At 42.9% G+C, this 18527-nt stretch overlaps 1 protein-coding gene across 2 annotated transcripts in view; it reads right to left on the reverse strand.

The window, feature by feature from the left end:
- The window catches only part of LOC129831939 (CD166 antigen homolog A-like), a 75085-nt gene that overhangs the window by 20863 nt on the left and 35695 nt on the right, over positions 1 to 18527 (reverse strand). For both annotated transcript variants that reach the window (XM_055895571.1, XM_055895570.1), the window contains exon 2: positions 4202 to 4308. In XM_055895571.1, the coding sequence (XP_055751546.1) occupies positions 4202 to 4308 (107 nt within the window). The remainder of the gene's footprint in view (positions 1 to 4201; positions 4309 to 18527) is intronic.

The raw sequence follows: 18527 nt of genomic DNA on the forward strand, positions 1-18527 counted from the left end.
TAGGGGCTGTGCTGTCTCAGCGCTCGGGTACGCGACTAAAGCTCCGCCCCTGTGCATTCTTTTCGAAGAGGCTCAGCCCGGCGGAGCGAAACTATGATGTGGGGGACCGGGAGTTGCTGGCTGTTGTCATGGCTCTGAAAGCGTGGAGACATTGGCTTGAGGGGGCAAGACACCCTTTTCTCATTTGGACTGACCACCGCAATCTGGAGTACATCCGGGCGGCGAGGAGAATGAACCCTCGCCAGGCAAGGTGGGCCATGTTTTTCACCCGTTTTGATTTCACCCTTTCCTACAAACCAGGTTCCCAGAACGTTAAGGCAGACGCACTGTCCCGGCTGTATGATACAGAGGAGAGGTCCTCAGATCCCACTCCCATCATTCCAGCCTCTCGCCTGGTGGCACCGGTGGTATGGGAGGTGGACGCGGACATCGAACGGGCGTCACGTTCAGAGCCCATTCCACCTGACTGTCCAGCTGGGCGTATGTACGTTCCGTTTGATGTCCGCGATCGTTTGATCTGTTGGGCTCATACGTCACCCTCCTCTGGTCATCCTGGTATCGGTCGGACGGTGCGCTGCCTTGCTGGGAAGTACTGGTAGCCCAATTTAGCTAAGGACGTGCGGGTTTATGTGTCCTCCTGTTCGGTATGTGCACAGTGCAAGGCACCTAGACATCTGCCCAGAGGGAAATTACAACCCCTTCCCGTTCCACAGCGACCGTGGTCACACCTATCTGTCGATTTTGTGACGGATCTTCCCCCGTCGCAGGGTAACACCACGATCCTGGTCGTTGTGGATCGGTTTTCTAAGTCCTGCCGTCTCCTTCCTTTGCCCGGTCTTCCTACGGCTCTACAAACTGCGGAGGCTCTGTTCACCCACGTATTCCGGCACTACGGGGTTTTATTTATTTATTTATTTATTTATTTAACCTTTATTTAACCAGGTAGGCAAATTGAGAACACGTTCTCATTTACAATTGCGACCTGGCCAAGATAAAGCAAAGCAGTTCGACACATACAACAACACATAGTTACACATGGAGTAAAACAAACATATAGTCAATAATACAGTGAAAAAAAAATAAGTCTATATACAATGTGAGCAAGTGAGGTGAGATAAGGGAGGTGAAGGCAAACAAATATATGTATAAATAAATAAAAATATAAAAGGCCATGGAGGCGAAGTGAGTACAACACAGCAAGTCAAATAGAAACTAAAAAAACACTGGAATGGTTGGTTTGCAGTGGAAGAAAGTGCAAAGTAGAGACAGAAATAATGGGGTGCAAAGGAGCAAAATAAATTAATAAATAAATACAGTAGGTAAAGAGGTAGAGGGTGCCTGAGGATATAGTTTCTGATCGGGGTCCCCAATTTACGTCTAGAGTCTGGAGGGCGTTTATGGAACGCCTGGGGATCTCGGTCAGCCTTACCTCAGGTTTCCACCCCAAGAGCAACGGGCAGGTGGAAAGAGTCAACCAGGATGTGGGTAGGTTTCTGAGGTCCTATTGCCAGGACCGGCCGGGGGAGTGAGCAGCTTACATCCCCTGGGCGGAGATGGCCCAAAACTCCCTCCGCCACTCCTCTACCAACCTAACACCGTTTCAGTGTGTGCTAGGTTACCAGCCGGTCCTGGCACCATGGCATAAGAGCCAGATTGAGGCTCCTGCGGTGGATGAATGGTTTCGGCACTCAGAGGAGACTTGGAACGCTGCCCATGTGCGGTTACAACGGGCCATCAGGAGACAAAAGGCGAGTGCCGACCGCCACCGCAGTGAGGCCCCGGTGTATGCACCGGGGGATCGGGTCTGGCTCTCGACCCGAAACCTACCCCTTCACCTGCCCTGCCGGAAGCTGGGTCCGTGGTTTGTGGGGCCATTTAAAGTCCTGAGGAGACTGAATGAGGTTTGTTATAGGTTACAACTCCTCCCTGATTACCGTATTAATCCCTCGTTCCATGTGTCTCTCCGCAGGCCGGTGGTGGCTGGTCCGCTCCAGCAGTCTGAGGTGCGGGAGGTCCCTCCGCCCCCTCTTGACATCGAGGGGGTCCCGGGGTATATCGTAAGGGCCATCATGGATTCTAGACATCGGGCGAGGGGCCTTCAGTACCTCAGGGAGTGGGAGGGGTACGGTCCGGAGGAGAGATGCTGGGTACCGGTGGAGGACATTCTAGATCCGTCCATGTTACAAGAGTTTCACCGTCTCCACCCGGATCGCCCTGCACCTCGCCCTCCGGGTCGTCCCCGAGGCCGGTGTCGTCGCGCGGCTCAGGAGAGGGGTACTGTCACGACTTCCGCCGAAGTCGGCCCTTCTCCTTGTTCGGGTGGTGTTCGGCGGTCGACGTCACCGGCTTTCTAGTCACCATCGATCCATTTTTCAGTTTCGTTTTGTTTTGTCTGTATATTACACACCTGGTTTCAATTCCCCCATCATGTTCCCTATTTAACCCTCTGGCTTTCATTTCTGTTTTGTCCGTGATTGTTTGTGCGTTAGTGGTTGTGGTTGATACGTGTATGTATCTGTTTATTTCCATTTTGTGGAATTTTGCCTTAATTTTGAGTAAAACACTGTGGTTTCGCTCAACACCTGTGTCCTGCGTTTGACTCTGAATATTCTCCGCACACAACCCTGACACAGACCAACATAACTTTGGTTTTCTTGGCATTCAAAACAAGTTTGTTCCGGAAAACCCACTCCCTGATATTTCCAAGATCTACTTGTAGCTTGCTGTACCGATTGTCTTGCTGTATAAATTGTAGTATCATCTGCAAATATAGTAGCTTGAGTTTCAGATAAAGCATAAGGAAGGTCGTTGATATATATTAAGTAAACAAGTGGCCCAAGGCAGCTGCCCTGCGGTATTCCACAGTTTAAACCATGAGGGGAAGAAAACGACCCATTGATATACTGTAGGTGGACTGTTTCCTGTCAGTTAGATATGACTGTACCCAATTCAATGCTGCCCCCTTAAACCCATAATGCAATATTTTTGTCCCAGTTATTTAATGATCCACTAAATCAAATGCTGCACTGAAATCTAAAAATAGTACACCCACAAACCTGCCATTATCCATAGCATTCATGTCAACCAATGCAGTGGTAGTGGAATGTTTTTTGTGATAAGCATGCTGATCGGCTGTGACCAGATCATTATTTTCCAGATACTCCCATATTTGTCTACACACAATAGTAGACTGACTATTGGCAGGAGTAATGGGTTCTTTGCCGTCTTTCGGATTGGACACAGTTTAGCATTCTTCCAAACATTTGGAAATTTCCCCTTTTCCAGTGACCAATTAAATATGTATTTCAGTGGAGCTGCAATCTGGGGAGCAGTATAGTAAAGTCAAAAATTGTCCACAAGATCATCATCTGTAGATTAACCATAGGTAATGACTTTAATAGGTTTAACACCTCCTCTTCAGACACCAATGGTAGACTAAAATAACAGTTTTTTTGCTCATAATACGATCATCAATCCATTGGCTTGTTTGCAAGAATGGGTGTTTACATTATCTCTCAGTAAATGAGTTTTCTCTGTAAAAAAAAATCTGCAAAATAGATTTACCAAGTAAGCCCATAACTGTATTCCATACCTTTTTTAAATAAATTTTACAATCAATAAAAGCATGTTTGTAAAATATATATTTTCTCTTACGATTTAATTTAACTGCATAATTACGTGTTCTAGGGAGTTTTTCCTAGCCACCGTGCTTCTACACCTGCATTGCTTGCTGTTTGGGGTTTTAGGCTGTGTTTCTGTACAGCACTTTGATATATCAGCTGATGTAAGAAGGGCTATATAAATACATTTGATTTGATTTGATCTGATCTATAATTAAGTTCACCAATTTCAAGTTTTTGGGCAAGACAAAAGATTTAAGTGCCTATGAACGGGATATGGTATCGGTTTGAGTGTGTCAAGAACTGCAACGCTGCTGGGTTTTTCACGCTCAACAGTTTCCTGTGTGTATCAAGAATGGTCCACCACCCAAAGGACATCCAGCCAACTTGACACAACTGTGGGAAGCATTGGAGTCAACATGGGCCAGCATTCCTGTGGAACACTTTCGACACCTTTTAGAATCCATGCCCCAACGAATTGAGGCTGTTCTAAGGGCAATTGGGGGAGCAACAAAATATTTTGGAAGGTGTTCTTAATGTTTTGATACACTCAAAACATTAAGTGTATATGAACAACTTACGTATTTCCATTTGGTCATGAACAGGTCCTTTGGTTTGGGGGCTCCATTGTTGCATGGCACCTCAATGGTCTCTCCATACAGGCCGATAACTGTATCCATACCGCTCACTGAGAGAGAGTGAAAAACACATGGTTATTTACTCAGTCTGTGGGACAATTTGATTATATTTAACACAGCCCGAGATCTATTTACATTCAAATGGATTCAGGTCTTACTGATTTTTGTGGGGAATTGCAGCTCATCTTCATAAATATATCTAATCTAACAGGTTGTTAATTGACAGGTGTCTGTCTACCTTATAGCACATTAACGAAATGCACAAGGGTTGCCAACGTTTGAAATTGCTTATTTACAGCCACTTTACTTCACAACCTTTCCCGCCCCCAATATGTTGCTGTGGAGACAAAGTCCAGCATGAGAGAGAGAAAAAGCAGGGGACTGAGGGGAGGGATAGTCACACAGGCATAGAGAGAGAAAAAAGAGGTCCTCCATGGTTCAACTGATTACAAGGTGTTGCTCAGCTAGCCATAAACAGCACTCACATTTCAGCCTTTCCAGAGTTCAGGTCAGGTTTAGGGGGTGTGTAGGAAAGGAAATGACATAGGAGAGCCATGGAACCAATAAAACCCCTTGAACGGAGGCTAAAGGACGGCAATTAACATACTGTACCTGCTAGATTTACTGGTAAAAAGCCTTAACCCCATACGTAAACAATTAACTAAGTACTCAACTGTCCAGATCCATTTTATTTATTTTTTTATTTTTATTTTACCAGGTAAGTTGACTGAGAACACGTTCTCATTTGCAGCAACGACCTGGGGAATAGTTACAGGGGAGAGGAGGGGGATGAATGAGCCAATTGTAAACTGGGGATTATTAGGTGACCGTGATGGTTGAGGGCCAGATTGGGAATTTAGCCAGGACACCGGGGTTAACACCCCTACTCTTACGACAAGTGCCATGGGATCTTTAATGACCTCAGAGAGTCAGGACACCCGTTTAACGTCCCATCCGAAAGACGGCACCCTACACAGAGTAGTGTCCCCAAATCACTGCCCTGGGGCATTGGGATCTTTGTTTAGCCTAGAGGAAAGAGTGCCTCCTACTGGCCCTCTAACACCACTTCCAGCAGCATCTGGTCTCCCATCCAGGGACTGACCAAGATCAACCCTGCTTAGCTTCAGAAGCAAGCCAGCAGGGTGGTATGCTGCTGGCAATTTTACAATCAAACCTAAATTGATCACCTCCATTGCAACATCAGGGGATCTAATCTTCTCAACAAAAGCAGCAGCAGGGTATGCTATCTGTATAGACGCTCGCTACACTGTTTACACATGCCACTTCAATATAGTGTTGTTTTTTCCCCAATGAAAAAGACAGAAATATTTTTTTTTTTGGCAGAGTTGAAGTTCCTGTCAGCAAGCAGTAAGTAACCATTAGAAGTGTTTTCATTTACTTCCCATACACCATTGAATTTCAATCCCTTTTGAATGGGAGAAAATGCTTTTACCATGGTTACCATGGAGTCCACACAGATCTGTCCAGAGTGACCAGTGGCATCCTGCATCCTGTACTGTATGTGCACACCAGATCTAATAGCCCAACGTGTGATTTTCTACACTCAATACCCATTCTGTTACACGTCAAACTGAACACAGTAATAGAACCTGGTAGACCTGCAAATACTGGACAGTGACAAAGGGAGTTACAAGGATTTACAAAAACACAACCTTATTCAATATAAATGTTTAACCAAAAGTCTAAAATCCAAGTTCTAAATATTACACCCCCACAAAACCATACAGTATAATCTCAAACAAAGCAGTTGTGAAGTTATCCTATTTCCATTGGATAATAACTACTCCTTGTAATTCATATTCAAATATGTATTTTTGAATAGTCAAATAAAGCCGTGTTCACCCTCTTGGAGAACTTTAAATTAGTTTGTAAAAAAAAATACTATCTGTCCAGACTGCAATGGACCACAATGGGAAGGAACCACAGTGTGCTAAATTACACGATTACAGACGATAAAGCTCCTGCTGCCTGTTGAGATAAGGTAATCCTCATCAACAAGAGTAGGTGACCATCAACATGACACAATGGTAACCATGAACTGAATAATCAGCCATTTAAATTACTGTCACGATCGTCGTATGGTGGAAGAAAGGAGGACCAAAGCGCAGCGTGGTTAGAATAAATTATTCTCGTTTAATGACACGAAACGAAGAACACTTTACAAACGAAACAAAAACAACAAACCGACGAACGTGAAGCTATATAAACAATGTGCTAACATGCAACATAGACATAGACAATAACCCACGAAATACCCAATGAATATGGCTGCCTAAATATGGCTCCCAATCAGAGACAATGCTCAACAGCTGCCTCTAATTGAGAACCAATCTAGGTAGCCATAGACATACAAACACCTAGACTAGACACTGCCCCATAAACATACAAAAAACCCTAGACAATACAAAACACATACATCCCCCATGTCACACCCTGACCTAACTAAAATAATAAAGAAAACAAAGATAACTAAGGCCAGGGCGTGACAATTACTAGCCTTAAAACCCCACTATGTTTTTATTACAAATGACGTGTGCACTCCATTTAATGTTTAGTTTCAAAAACAGAACATTAGTAGTAGAACGGTGTGTAGAACTACTTAAGTGTAACGGTCGTCCTCCTCCTCTTCGGAAGAATGAGGGGTAACACCAGAATGAGGTGGCAACACCAGAATGACTGGCGGATCCTGGCTGGCTGGCTCTGGCGGATCCTGGCTGGATGACGGCTCTGGCGGATCCTGGCTGGATGACGGCTCTGGCGGATCCTGGCTGGATGACGGCTCTGGCGGATCCTGGCTGGATGACGGCTCTGGCGGATCCTGGCTGGATGACGGCTCTGGCGGATCCTGGCTGGATGACGGCTCTGGCTGGTCATGGCTGGCTGGCTCTAGCGGATCCTGGCTGGCTGGCTCTGGCGGATCCTGGCTGGATGACGGCTCTGGCTGGTCATGGCTGGATGACGGCTCTGGCTGGTCATGGCTGGATGACGGCTCTGGCTGGTCATGGCTGGATGACGGCTCTGGCTGGTCATGGCTGGATGACGCTCTGGCTGGTCATGGCTCGCTGACGGCTCTGGCTGGTCATGGCTCGCTGACGGCTCTGGCTGGTCATGTCTGGCGGAAGGCTCTGGCTGATCCTGTCTGGCGGAAGGCTCTGGCTGATCCTGTCTGGCGGAAGGCTCTGGCTGATCCTGTCTGGCGGAAGGCTCTGGCTGCTCCTGTCTGGCGGAAGGCTCTAACGGCTCCTGTCTGGCGGACGGCTCTAGCGGCTCCTGTCTGGCGGACGGCTCTGAAGGCTCATGGCAGACGGGCGGCTTTGCAGGCTCATGGCAGACGGGCAGTTCATGCGGCGCTTGGCAGACGGACAGTTCAGGCGCTGTTGGGCAGACGGGCAGTTCAGGCGCCGTTGGGCAGACGGGCAGTTCAGGCGCCGTTGGGCAGACGGGCAGTTCAGGCGCCGCTTGGCAGACGGGCAGTTCAGGCGCCGTTGGGCAGACGGGCCGTTCAGGCGCCGTTGGGCAGACGGGCAGTTCAGGCGCCGTTGGGCAGACGGGCCGTTCAGGCGCCGCTGGGCAGACGGCAGATTCTGGCCGGCTGAGACGCACTGTAGGCCTGGTGCGTGGTACCGGAACTGGAGGTACAGGGCTAAAGACACGCACCTTCAGGCTAGTGCGGGGAGCAGCAACAGGGCACACTGGACTCTCAAGGTGTACTATAGGCCTGGTGCGTGGTACTGGCACTGGTGGTACCGGGCTGAGGGCACGCACATCAGGGCGAGTAGGGGGAGAAGGAACAGTGCGTACAGGGCTCTGGAGACGCACAGGAGGCTTGATGCGTGGTGCCGGAACTGGAGGCACTGGGCTGGAGACACGCACCACAGGGCTAGTGCGTGGAGGAGGAACAGGGCTCTGGAGACGCCCTGGAAGCCTGGTGCGTGGTGCACTGGTGGTACTGGGCTGGAGCGGGGAGGTGGCGCCGGAAATACCGGACCGTGCAGGCGTACTGGCTCCCTTGAGCACTGAGCCTGGCCAACCCTACCTGGTTGTATGCTCCCCGTCGCCCGACCAGTGCGGGGAGGTGGAATAACCCGCACCGGGCTATGCACACGTACAGGAGACACCATGCGCTCTACTGCGTAACACGGTGTCTGCCCGTACTCTCGCTCTCCACGGTAAGTACAGGGAGTGTGCGCAGGTCTCCTACCTGACTTCGCCACTCTCCCTCTTAGTCCCCCCTCAAGAAAGTTTTGGGGTTTACTCACAGGCTTCCTACCGCGTCGTCGTGCTGCCTCCATTCGCTGGTATCCCTCCTCGCACTGCGCCAGAGAATCCCAGGCGGGCTCCGGCACTCGCCCTGGGTCGATCGCCCACCTGTCGATCTCCTCCCACGTAGTGTAGCCCAGATCCTTCTCCTGCTTCCGAGCTAGCTCCTCGAAACGCCACCTCTCTGCTTTCGCTGCCTCCAGCTCAGCTTTGGGGCGGCGATATTCTCCTGCCTTAGCCCAGGGTCCTTCTCCATTCAATATCTCCTCCCAAGTCCACGAGTCCTGGTTCTTAGGTCGCTGCTGCTGATCCCTCTCACGCTGCTTGATCCTATTGAGGTGGGTGGTTCTGTAACGGTCGTCCGTAGGGATTGGACCAAAGCGCAGCGTGATAGTTTGACATATACATGTTTATTAAAGTAAAGACGAAAACCGAAAACACTTCAACAAACTACAAAATAACAAACGAACGTAGACAGACCTGAACTATGTGAACTTACATAAAACACGAAGAACGCACGAACAGGTACAAACTACAATAAACGAACGAACAAACCGAAACAGTCCCGTGTGGTGCAACATACACAGACACGGAAGACAACCACCCACAAACAAACAGTGTGAACAGCCTACCTTTATATGGTTCTCAATCAGAGGAAAAGTCAAACACCTGTCTCTGATTGAGAACCATATAAGGCTAATTACAAATGACCTAAACATAGAAACACAAAACATAGAATGCCCACCCCAACTCACGCCCTGACCAACTAAACACATACAAAAATAACAGAAAACAGGTCAGGAACGTGACATTAAGAAGTAAGGCATAAGAACCCAGAGATTATCGCCTTTAGTCAGGAGTTATCACACGATAATCCCCTGGCTCAAGAGCCTTATTGCTTTCATAAAACGGTTGCAAACATATTTATACAAATATTAAATAAATGTTTTCATTAAAAACATTATTTTAACGAGTTAAATCTTTTTGCATTTTGAAGTTGCTACCCAAGTGGGCTGGTCATTAGATATTTTCTCATGTTTTGAACCAGTCCTTAATTCTAATATTTCTATTCATTCGACATTGCTATGCTAAACAAATCACTGGCATATACAGTGCCTTCAGAAAGTATTAATTTCCCTTGACTTATTTCACATTTTGTTGTGTCACAGCCTGAATTCAAAATTGATAAAATATTTTTTTCTACAGACAACACTCCATAATGACAAAGTGAAAACATTTTTAGCAAATTTATTGAAAATGAAATACAGAAATATCAAATTTCCATAAGTATTCACACCCCTGAATCAATACTTTGTAGAAGTACCTTTGGCAGAGATTACAACTGTGAGTCTTTCTAGGTAAGTCTCTTAAGAGCTTTGCACACCTGGATTGTACAATATTTGTCCAATATTATTTTCAAAATTCTTCAAGCTCTGTCAAATTGATTGTTGATTTGTCACGTTCCTGACCTTATTTCCTTTGTTTAGTCTTGTTTAGTTGGTCAGGACGTGAGCTGGGTGGGCATTCTATGTTATGTGTTTCTATGTTGGGTTCATTGTTATCTAGCCTGATATGGTTCTCAATCAGGGGCAGGTGTTTTACGTTTCCTCTGATTAAGAACCATATTTAGGTACGCTGTTCTCACTGTTTGTTTGTGGGTGATTGTTCCTGTGTCAGTGTTTGTGCCACACGGGACTGTTTTCGGTCGTTTCGTTCATTCATTCGTGTGTTCCTTCCTGTTCGTGCGTTCATGTTATATGTTCTCAAGTTCAGGTCTGTTAACGTCGTTTATTGTTTTGTAGTTTATCAAGTGTTTTTTCGTGTTCGTCTTTCTTTAATAAAACAAGTATGTATTCAAACCACGCTGCGTTTTGGTCCGATCCATGCTCCTCTTCAGACGAGGAGGAGGACGAGCGTTACATGATCATTGCTAGACAACCATTTTCAAGTCTTGCCATACATTTTTAAGCAGATTTAAGTCAAAACTGTAACTCGGCCACTCAGGAACATTCACTGTCTTCTTGGTAAGCAACTCCAGTCTAGATTTTGCCTGCTGAAAGGTACATTAATCTCCCAATGTCTGGTGGAAAGCAGACTGAACCAAGTTTTCCTCTAGGATTTTGCCTGTGTTTTGCTGCATTCCATATCTTTTTTATCCTGAAAAACTCTCTAGTCCTTAACAATTACAGACATACCCATAACATGATGCTTGAAAATATGGAAAGTTGTACTCAGTAATGTGTTGTATTGGATTTTCCCCATACATAACACTTTGTATTCAGGATAAAAAAACGAATTGGTTTGACACATTTTTTGCAGTATTACTTTAGTGCCTTGTTGCAAAAATGATGCATGTTTCTGTACAGGCTTCCTTCTTTTCACTCTGTCAATTAGGTTATTGTGGAGTAACGATAATGCTGATCTATCCTCAGTTTTCTCCTATCACAGCAATTAAACTCTGTAACTGTTTTAAAGTCACCATTGGCCTAATGGTGAAATCCCTGAGTGGTTTCCTTCCTCCCAAGCAACTGAATTAGGAAGGACACCTGTATCTTTGTAGTGACTGGGTATATTGATACACCATCAAACGTGTAATTAAAAACTTCACCATGCTCAAAGGGATATTCAATGTCTGCTTTTTTTTTTATTTTGACCAATTTACTCATAGGTGCCTTTCTTTGCGAGGCATTGGAAAACCACCCTGGTCTTTGTGGTTAAATCTGTGTTTAAAAATCAGCGCTCGACTGAGGGACCTTATGGATAATTGTATGTGTGTAGTACAGAGATGAGGTTGTAATTAAAAAATTATGTTAAACACTTTTTCTGCACACAAAGTGAATATGTACAACTTATTGTTTGACTTTTGAGATGGTTTGGAATGAGATGGACTGCAGAGTCCTCTAGCATAGCGATGCAGTGCCTTAGACCACTGTGCCACTTGGGATGCCATCTTGCTAGTTAACTATAGCTATGTTATTAATTACACATTGGATATATTTATATATGTATATGCACTGAGAGTACAAAACAGTAAGGACACTTCCATAGTATTGAGTTGCACCCCTTTGTCGGGGCATGGGCTCTACAAGGAGTCGAAAGCGTTCCACAGGGATGCTGGCCCATGTTGACTCCAATGCTTCCCACAGTTGTCATTTTGGCTGGATGTCCTTTGGGTGGTGGACCATTCTTGACACAAACCGGTGCCCCTGACACCTACTACCATACCCCATTCAAAGCGCAATTAAATATTTTGTCTTGCCCATTCACCCCCTGAATGGTACACATACACAATCCATGTCTCATTTGTCTCAAGGATTAAAACTCCTTCTTTAACCTGTCTCCCCTCCTTCATCTACAGTGATTTGAAGTGGATTTACCAAGTGACATCAATCAGGGATTATAGCTTTCACCTGGATTCACCTTGTCAGTCTATGTCATGGTATGTTTTGTACACTCAGTGTCTATGTATGTGTACAGTTCCCAGTAGATATTGTGGGCTTCCAGCGATGTCCTTTTGTATGTATGTTACTGCTTTATGAGTGAGTTAGTTAGCATGTTCTAAATGCAATGGTTGCATTAGCTCCCTGCTAATTCACAGTTATTTCCATGCTAACAGACAAATCACAAATCTATAGCCATCAACATATTGTTGTTCTGCACATCTAATGTGCTTCCTTGTGTCTATCGTCAGAATAAACACCAATCAACTGGGGCTGCTGGCTGGACAGTTTTTTCTTTAAAAACGCAATGGAAGAGAGTTACGAAGTACGGTCCCATCTGTTACACTGGTGCCGAGACCAGTCTTCTTGTCTTCGCTGGGCAGCTGTTGCATGAGCATAGTGTCACAACCATACTGTAACACATTATCCGGTAACACTTTACTTGACACCCAGCGTCATAACATGGTATGACACGGTCATTACCATGTCATAATATACTCAAAACACTGTCATGACCCTTATCTTTACACCTGAGTTACGTTCAACAGGGGAAATAGTTTGGCTAACGTTAGTTAACATATTCCATTTGTTTTGTGTTAGCCGCAACCGTTCGCTAACATTAGCTTACAGTCTGAGAAGATAGTGTGCGGTGAACGTAAGTGTCTGTTTCAGGTCTAAACTGCCGCTAAAAATAATCAAGTGGCCTTTTACTATATTTAGTAGGAATAGCTAAGTAATTTTCAGTTTGAATATTGTCGCTAAAAAGCCACAGTATCACTTACAAAAAGTAGCTGTTTGATGTTCACCGAAACATTTTGCAATGTTCATTTCAAAACGCTCAACTGAAATTGTTACTCTTGCAACATGTTCGCTGCAAAACAAAGCCTTGTTGAACTCGCCTGTGTTGTGACATATTTAAGCAATAAGGCCCAAGGGGTGTGGTATATGGCCTTTTATATTACAGTTAAGGGCTGCTATTATGCACGACGCAACGCGGAGTGCCTGGATACAGTCCTTAGCCGGGGTATATTGGCAATACACCACAAACCCCCGAGGTGCCATACTGCTATTATAAACTGGTTACCAACGTAATTAGAGCAGTAAAAATAAATGTTTTGTCATACCCGTGGTATACGGTCTGATATACAGCGGCTGTCAGTCAATCAACATTCAGGGCTCGAACCACCGTTTATAAATTGTATTATTTTATGGCTAGGTATGACACCTACATAAAATAGTGTTTTTTCCCTGCCAAGAAGTTTCCTTTCATTTGAAAGTTTGTTTTATAAGTCTTTTGTTGTAATTAATTCTTTACAGTCATGTTTTTTTCAGCTTATTTTAAATAACTTGTAGAAAATACACTTTAAGACACTGTCATAAAGCATTATGACCATCCTCTGTTACTTTACTTGGACTAAGAAAATGCACTTTATGACATTGTCAAGAAGTATTATGACCATCATTAGCCAGATTGGCCTATCACATACATGCTAGAGGTCGACCGATTGTGATTTTTCAAAGGTGATACCAATACCGATTATTGGGGGACCAAAATAAGCCGATAACGATTAATCGGCCCATTTTTATATATATATTTGTAATAAATGACAATAAATAAATGACAATTACCACAATACTGAATACAATGAACACTTATTTTAACTTAATATAATACATAAATAAAATCAATTTAGTCTCAAAAAAATAATGAAACATGTTCAATTTGGTTTAAACAATGCAAAAACACAGTGTTGGAGAAGAAAGTAAAAGTGCAATATGTGCCATGTAAAAAAGCTAACGTTTATGTTCCTTGCTCAGAACATGAGAACATATGAAATCTGGTGGATTCTTTAACATACGTCTTCAATATTCCCAGCTTCTTAGGGATCGGCGTCCCGTCAACGGGACAGTTGTAAATCATGCAGCGCCTTGTGTCACCATCGCAGATTTTAGAGAAACAACAAATGTCGGTACATATAAGTGTCTTATATCGGCTGAAAGCTTAAATTCTTGTTAATATGTCCAATTTACAGTAGTTATTACTGTGAAAAAATGCCATGCTATTGTTAGAGGAGAGCTCCTAACAACAAAACACTTTTCCCCACCATGATAGGTTTGATAAATTCACCTCTGAAGGTGAAATGTGTACTTCCATTCTGAAATCTTGCTCTGAATAATCATCCAAAGGGTCCCAGAGATAACATGAAGTGTCGTTTTATTTGATAAAATCCCTTTTCATATCCTAAAAAGGTCCATATAGCATGCACAATCGATTTTGTATTTCCACTCGTTCAATTTGCGAAGAAAGGAATCTGTGAAAATCGAACCCTAAACGTTGTTTCAACCAGTCAAATCACGTTCGTATGTATTTCTCAGAGATCCTAGAACATAACTAGACTTCATTATATCATTAGGGGTGTAGTATATCCTATAGGACACCATATTTGGTCAGAGAGCCACGCCTTCATGGCACGCCGATGATGTGGGCGGTCTTCACTTGAACGACTCTAACTTTGTGAAATAAGCACCAATCGGGGTCAACAAAGCTAGCTAGATAGCCAATGAGCTGGGCTTTAAGGGAGTATCCGGAAACCCTGTATATGTCAAAAAATGTAGCTACTAGCCTTGTACGACAGCATGCCTTTTCCTTTTGGACAAAAATTATAAGAGTATTCAGAGTTATGAAGTTATGAAAACTGGTTGTTTTGCAAATGTTGAACTTATAATATGGCTACAAATACTGGAAAAGCTAAATCAAAGTCGAAGGATACAGATTGGACGATATTCTGGCAGAAAAATGTAATATGAATGCAAATGTATCCTTCACGATTTTCCAAAATGTACCTACTTCACACTAAATGTCATGTAGTTCGCTCATTCCTCAAGTTATCTGTCTGAAACTTTGCACATACACTACTGCCATCTTGTGGACACCATCGGAATTACAACCAATGTGATGGCTAGAACTGGGACCTTTCTCTTGCATTTCAAAGATGGTCGTTTTTTTCTTGATATTTTCTTATACCAGATCTATTGTGTTATATTCTCCAACATTCAATTCACATTTCCACAAACTGCAAAGTGTTTCCTTTCAAATGGTACCAAGAATATGCATATCCTTGCTTCAGGGCCTGAGCTACAGGAAGATAGATTTGGTATGTCATTTTAGGCAAAAAAAAAATTAAAAGGGGCCTATCCCGAATTTTTAGGTTGTAGTTATTATAGGAATTATAGGACTATTTCTCTATACCATTTATATTTCATATACCTTTGACTATTTGATGTTCTTATATGCACTTTAGTATTGCCAGCCTAATCTCTGGAGTTGATAGGCATGAAGTCATAAACAGCGCTGTGCCTCCCAGCATTGCTAAGAGCTGCTGTTTGAACGTATCTTTACAAGCCTGCTGCTGCCTACCACCGCTCAGTCAGACTGCTCTATCAAATATCAAATCATATACCTAATTATAATATAATAAACACACAGAAATACGAGCCTTTGGTCATTAATATGGTCAAATCCAGAAACTCTCATTTCGAAATCAAAACGTTTATTCTTTCAGTGAAATATGGAACCGTTCCATATTTTATCGAATGGGTGGCATCCCTAAGTCTAAATATTACTGTTACATTGCACAACCTCCAATGTTATGTCATAATTATGTCAAATTCTGGCAAATGAATTACGGTCTTTGTTAGGAATAAATGGCCTTTCAACAGTTCGCAACGAGCCGGCGGCCAAAACTGCTGCATCTACCCTGACTCTGCTTGCACTGAACGCAAGAGAAGTGACACAATTTCCCTAGATAATATTGCCTTCTAACATGAATTTCTTTTAACTACATATGCAGGTTTAAAAATATATACTTGAGTACTGATTTTAGGAAAGACATTGATGTTTATGATTAGGTACATTATTGCAACGATTGTGCTTTTTTCGTGAATGCGCTTTTGTTAAATCATCAAGTTGAAGTAGGCTGTGATTCTATGATAAATCAACAATTACCTTGGCTCCTTGCAGCCACAAGGTCTTTTTGATGCTGCACTCGCGTAACAGATGGTCAGCCTGCCACGCAGTCTCCTCGTGGATTGCAATGTAATCGGCCATAATCGGCGTCCAAAAAGGCTGATTACAGATTGTTATGAAAACTTGAAATCGGCCCTAATTAATCGGCCATGCCAATTACAATGATCATTTAACATGGTCAATTTCAGAAAATGTTAAAATAACATAAACATACTGTAGACAAATAGGCTATGGTGTAATGGAATGTTTTGCCTTGTGTGGTAGGTTTTGTGGTATTTGACACTCTTATGTAGGTGTAATAACCAGCCATAATATAACACAATATGTCACAACAGGTCTAAATATATGTGTCATGACAGTGTTATGACCATATTATGACAAGTTATGTCACGTTAAGTCAGCTGTTATGACATATTATGACATGGTTATGTCCTTTGAAGATTTAAATGCCCATTGCAGTAAAACATTTGATTTCCTGTGTTTTATATACATTTCCACACTACGAGGTTGGAATAATACTATGAAATTGTGAAAATGCTGATAATACCCTTTTATTGTAAAAACTGTTTGAAAAGGCCGGCTGAAATTTCAGCATGTTTTGGTGAGATAGAGTTTTGGCCTGCCTGGTGACATCACCATGAGGTAAATTAGTTAATAGACCTATAACAAAGAGAGTTCCAAACCTCTCTGCCAATAACAGCTCATTTTCAGTTTTCCCCTCCCACTCAGACCACTCCCAGACAGTCCTAGCAAAATTATTGCATGAGAAATTTATATATATATATATTTTAAATAATTTTAATTGAAAATATTCACAGTATGTTACTAAATTGTTACCCAGAAATTATTTGATATTAAAATAAAAACAGCTGCATTGGACTTTTAACCTGTTGGGGATGGGGGCGCTGTTTAGACTATTTATGCTAATGTGGCTAATTTTTTAAACGGCTTCCCACAAAATCCTTGATCGTACAATATGCATATTATTATTATTATTGGATAGAAAACAGTCTATAGTTTCTATAGGAGTTGAAATTTTGTCTCTAAGTGGAACAGAGCCCATTCTACAGCAATTTCCCTGACATGGAGTCAGATTTGAGAAACGTTGGCCACTTTTCTGAAGTCATTTAAACGGGCACTGTCGTTGCTATGACTATACGGACACTTCTTACGTCTTCCCCTGGATGCCTTTACGTGATGACGATTCCAACGGGCTCGATTGCTCGTTCACAGGCCCTACAAATGAAAAAAACCTTTAGCTAGCAAGTCTTTTCTTGCTGCGTAACGCGCGTGGAAGACACCGACCCTCTCCTGTTCCAAGCATTAGTTTAGCCTGTTATATTTCTCCGGTCATCTTTTCACTCGTTATAGGAGTTACAAACATCACAAAGTAGTTAATTTAAAGCGTTTTATAGCAATTTATATCCGTTTAGTGCGATTTTGGGACATTTATTTTTGCAACGATGTGAAAAGTTGGGAACGCTTTTCAGTTCATCCCGAACGTAGTTGACATTTCCACATGGCAAGAGGACAGCTTTCCACCAAAAGACGATTTCTCCCAAGAAAGGATCCTTTGCCCAAGATACTGATGGAAGAACAGCTCAAGGTAGGACATTTTTATTATGATAAATCGTGTTTCTGTCGAAACATTTTAGTGGCTTAGGACGCCATGTTTTTTGACGTAGCTTCGCTTGGCGCAAACTGTATTGAAAAGTAAGGATAAATTAAAAAATGTAATAACGCAATTGTATTAAGAATTAAATTGTCTATCAATCCCTGTCCACCCTATATTTTTTAGTCACGTTTATGAGTATTTATGTATAAGAGTAGATCACTGTCTAAGTGGCGCAAGGACGTTTTCTTTACCAGCTTGTCTACATTTCACATTGTCTAACCATGATTTTGGTGGCTAAATATAAACATTTTCGATCAAACTGTATATGCATGTTGTAATGTGATGTTACAGGAGTGTCATCGGAAGAATTCTGAGAAGGTTAGTGAAAAAATTAATATCTTTTGGCGATGTTGACTTTTATCGCTCACTTTGGCTAGAATCAATGCTGGGCTGCTAATTGCTATGTGCTAAGCTAATATAACGATTTATTGTGTTTTCGCTGTAAGACACTTAGAAAATCTGAAATATTGTCTGTATTCACAGGATCTGTGTCTTTCGATTCGTGTATGCTGTGTATTTTTACGAAATGTTTGATGATTAGTAGTTAGGTAAACACGTTGCTCATTGTAATTATTCTAGTCCATTTGTGATGGTGGGTGCAATTGTAAACTATGCCATATACCTGAAATATGCACTTTTTTCTAACAAAACCTATCCCATACCATAAATATGTTATCAGACTGTCATCTAATGAGTTTTTTTGTTGGTTAGGGGCTATAAATATCTTAGTTTAGCCGAATTGGTGATGGCTACTGGTGTTGGTGGACAAATAAAAGATGGTGGATTATGCTAATGTGTTTTTAGGTAATAGATGTACATCTTTACATATTGTGTCTTCCCTGTAAA

The sequence above is a fragment of the Salvelinus fontinalis genome, chromosome 33 (genome assembly GCF_029448725.1).
Source record: "Salvelinus fontinalis isolate EN_2023a chromosome 33, ASM2944872v1, whole genome shotgun sequence".
Taxonomy (NCBI): domain Eukaryota; kingdom Metazoa; phylum Chordata; class Actinopteri; order Salmoniformes; family Salmonidae; genus Salvelinus; species Salvelinus fontinalis.